This window comes from Vombatus ursinus, unplaced genomic scaffold, assembly GCF_900497805.2.
Source record: "Vombatus ursinus unplaced genomic scaffold, bare-nosed wombat genome assembly UNPS02014810.1, whole genome shotgun sequence".
NCBI lineage: Eukaryota > Metazoa > Chordata > Mammalia > Diprotodontia > Vombatidae > Vombatus > Vombatus ursinus.
In genome coordinates this window covers 47,837,586-47,839,961 of record NW_020954588.1, presented here as the reverse complement: position 1 = coordinate 47,839,961, position 2,376 = coordinate 47,837,586, and the positions used below count along the sequence as shown (strand labels likewise).

General features: G+C 39.2%; 1 protein-coding gene across 11 annotated transcripts in view; it reads left to right on the top strand.

Moving 5' to 3' along the window:
* MBNL1 (muscleblind like splicing regulator 1) overlaps positions 1-2,376 on the top strand; it is a 253,748-nt gene that overhangs the window by 76,029 nt on the left and 175,343 nt on the right. For 6 of the 11 annotated variants that reach the window (XM_027875806.1, XM_027875812.1, XM_027875805.1 and 3 more), the window contains exon 1: positions 7-813. The exons of the other annotated variants lie outside the window; for them this stretch is intronic. In XM_027875806.1, the coding sequence (XP_027731607.1) occupies positions 640-813 (174 nt within the window). In that variant the 5' untranslated portion in view covers positions 7-639. Of the gene's footprint in view, positions 1-6; positions 814-2,376 lie in introns of those variants that run through there. 11 annotated transcript variants of the gene reach the window in all.

Genomic DNA, 2,376 nt, shown 5'->3' with positions numbered 1-2,376 from the left:
AGAGAGAGAGAGAGAGAGAGAGAGAGAGAGATTGAGAAAAGTTTGCTGAAAAAAAAGTAAGATATCTTCTGCCAGAAAAATCAAGGAGGAAAACAAACCAAACAAACAAAAATCATTTCCTGATTGTTGCTCTAAAGCTGCTGCATCTGTCTATGCCAAACTAATCAATACCAATTGCACCACAGAACCCAATTGCAAATTCAGCTGTGAGGAGATTCCCTTTCAGACAATTTGCTGAAAGCAGCTTGGAAATTCTGTGTCGAAGGGTCTGCCACGTTTTCATGCTTGTGTTTTGGGCTCCAAATTGGCACTGAGAATGGGTTATTGAGAGCACAAGGCTAGTTCCCGGCCCTCCTTTTAAACACTGATACACTTGTGATCCTAGCATTTCTCTTAAGTCCCAAACCTCTTTCGATGAACAGTTTCATGCTGTGAATTTCTAGTGGGATCTCTTTTCCTTGATATTGACAACACGATTTTCCATGTACCTTTAAAGAGCAGGGATTTGGGGACAGAGCATTTGAAGAGGTGACATTTTCATCATTTACAGTCTTAACAGTTTGGCTTTTTTGGGGGGGAGGGCTCGGTTTTGTTTGTTTGTTTCACTGAAAAAAAATTAACTACCTGTAAAATCTAAACATGGCTGTTAGTGTCACGCCAATTCGGGACACCAAATGGCTCACACTGGAAGTGTGTAGAGAGTTCCAAAGGGGCACTTGCTCACGAGCAGACACGGAATGTAAATTTGCACATCCATCGAAAAGCTGCCAAGTTGAAAACGGACGAGTAATCGCCTGCTTTGATTCATTGAAAGTGAGTAAATATTCTATTATTTTAAGGGTAAGGTTTAATGGAATGAAGGAAAGAAAAACAGAAAGGAACCACCCGGGCTTAGAATGACGATGCTCCTTGTTGAGCAGTTTGGACACGGGGGATGGTTTTATTGTTGATTTTGTGTTTGTTGTCTATTCTGTGGGGAGGCAAATGATAGGATTTAAAATAGAGTTCTGCCTCATTTAGGGTATTGTGGATACCTCCATCAGTCCTTGGATTGTCCCCTGATCGTTATGTAGAATGAAAATTCTAGGTGTATTTGTATTTCATTTAGGAAAAGACAAGTGTATAAACAGACGTATATACACATATGCATGCGTGTGTCTATATAGTAGCATAGATGTGGATATGTATGTGCATGGGTGTGTATATATGTGTACAAAGATACACTGGAACATAGCCCACATAAATACGGAGAAGTTGAGCCTGAGGGAAAAATGAATACATATTACATTTAAGTAATTCAGATGCTGCTTCTGTGCTTGGGAAAGTAGGTAGAGGATCATGGATTTTTAGTGTCTACAGATTAAGGAAACTATGGATAGATTATTGAAGCTTTCTATATTGTTGTATTTGTAAATTTTTTATATGTTCAAGTTCATAACATTGTAAGGACAGAGGCTAATCTGGTGGCTAAATTATCCTATAGATAAGGTAATGCCTAGCAAAGTTCTCACCTCGTGCATGGCTAGTTTTAGGAGAAAAAAAAAACTTTTTTTGCTTTTCCTGCTGAAACTCCATGAATGTCATAAAGTATTGCTATCTTAATCACCAGACTCTTTTTCAATGTTCCAGAAACCTTCTCTGAGTTCTCTTAGCATTTTGTTTTCTTTTTTGAATTATGATGGCTTTTTGATTTCTAAGTCTCTCATCTGGAGGGCCCAGGTTTCACGTAGCATCTCCTGTGAGCACCACAATCGCCAGATTTACTCTGCAATCCCTTGGCAGATAAAGATGGCGTCAGGTGCCTAGGTCAGGTGTCATGTTTGAAAATGGGACTTTTTAAAGACAGTCTAAATAATCAGATGTGACGTGCAATCTCAGAGTGTTAAATGGAGTTTGCTGCAGCTGGAAGGGGCTGCTTTTTGACCCACTGACTGTATTTTTCCTTCCTGTTAACAGCATTGAAGCTTAGTTAACTTTTTAAGTCTTTTAAAGAAGATAAATGGATCCTCCTAGATTCTCTTAAATCCATATACCCTCTTAAAAAAAGTGAATTAGCCCCATAAGAAGAGTCTCATCTGTGAAGTATTGTGGTTTGCTAATGAGGCCTCAGCTACAGTTTGGGGCCATCCCTGTTAAGCTCCAGAAACTAAACATTACTTTGGATAGTCTATTTAAAAAAATGTATTTATGTTTTCAAGGATATCACTTTAAGGCTGGGGATAGAGTGGGAAGCATGCACACACGTGTGTGTGTGTGTGTGTGTGTGTGTGTGTGTGTGTGTAAAGGAAGAAGCAGAAACAAAATCATTTTCAAACACAAAGAAGGACTAAATGAGGAGCATTTCCTTAAGTCTAACAGCCGGAACTCGTGGGGCCT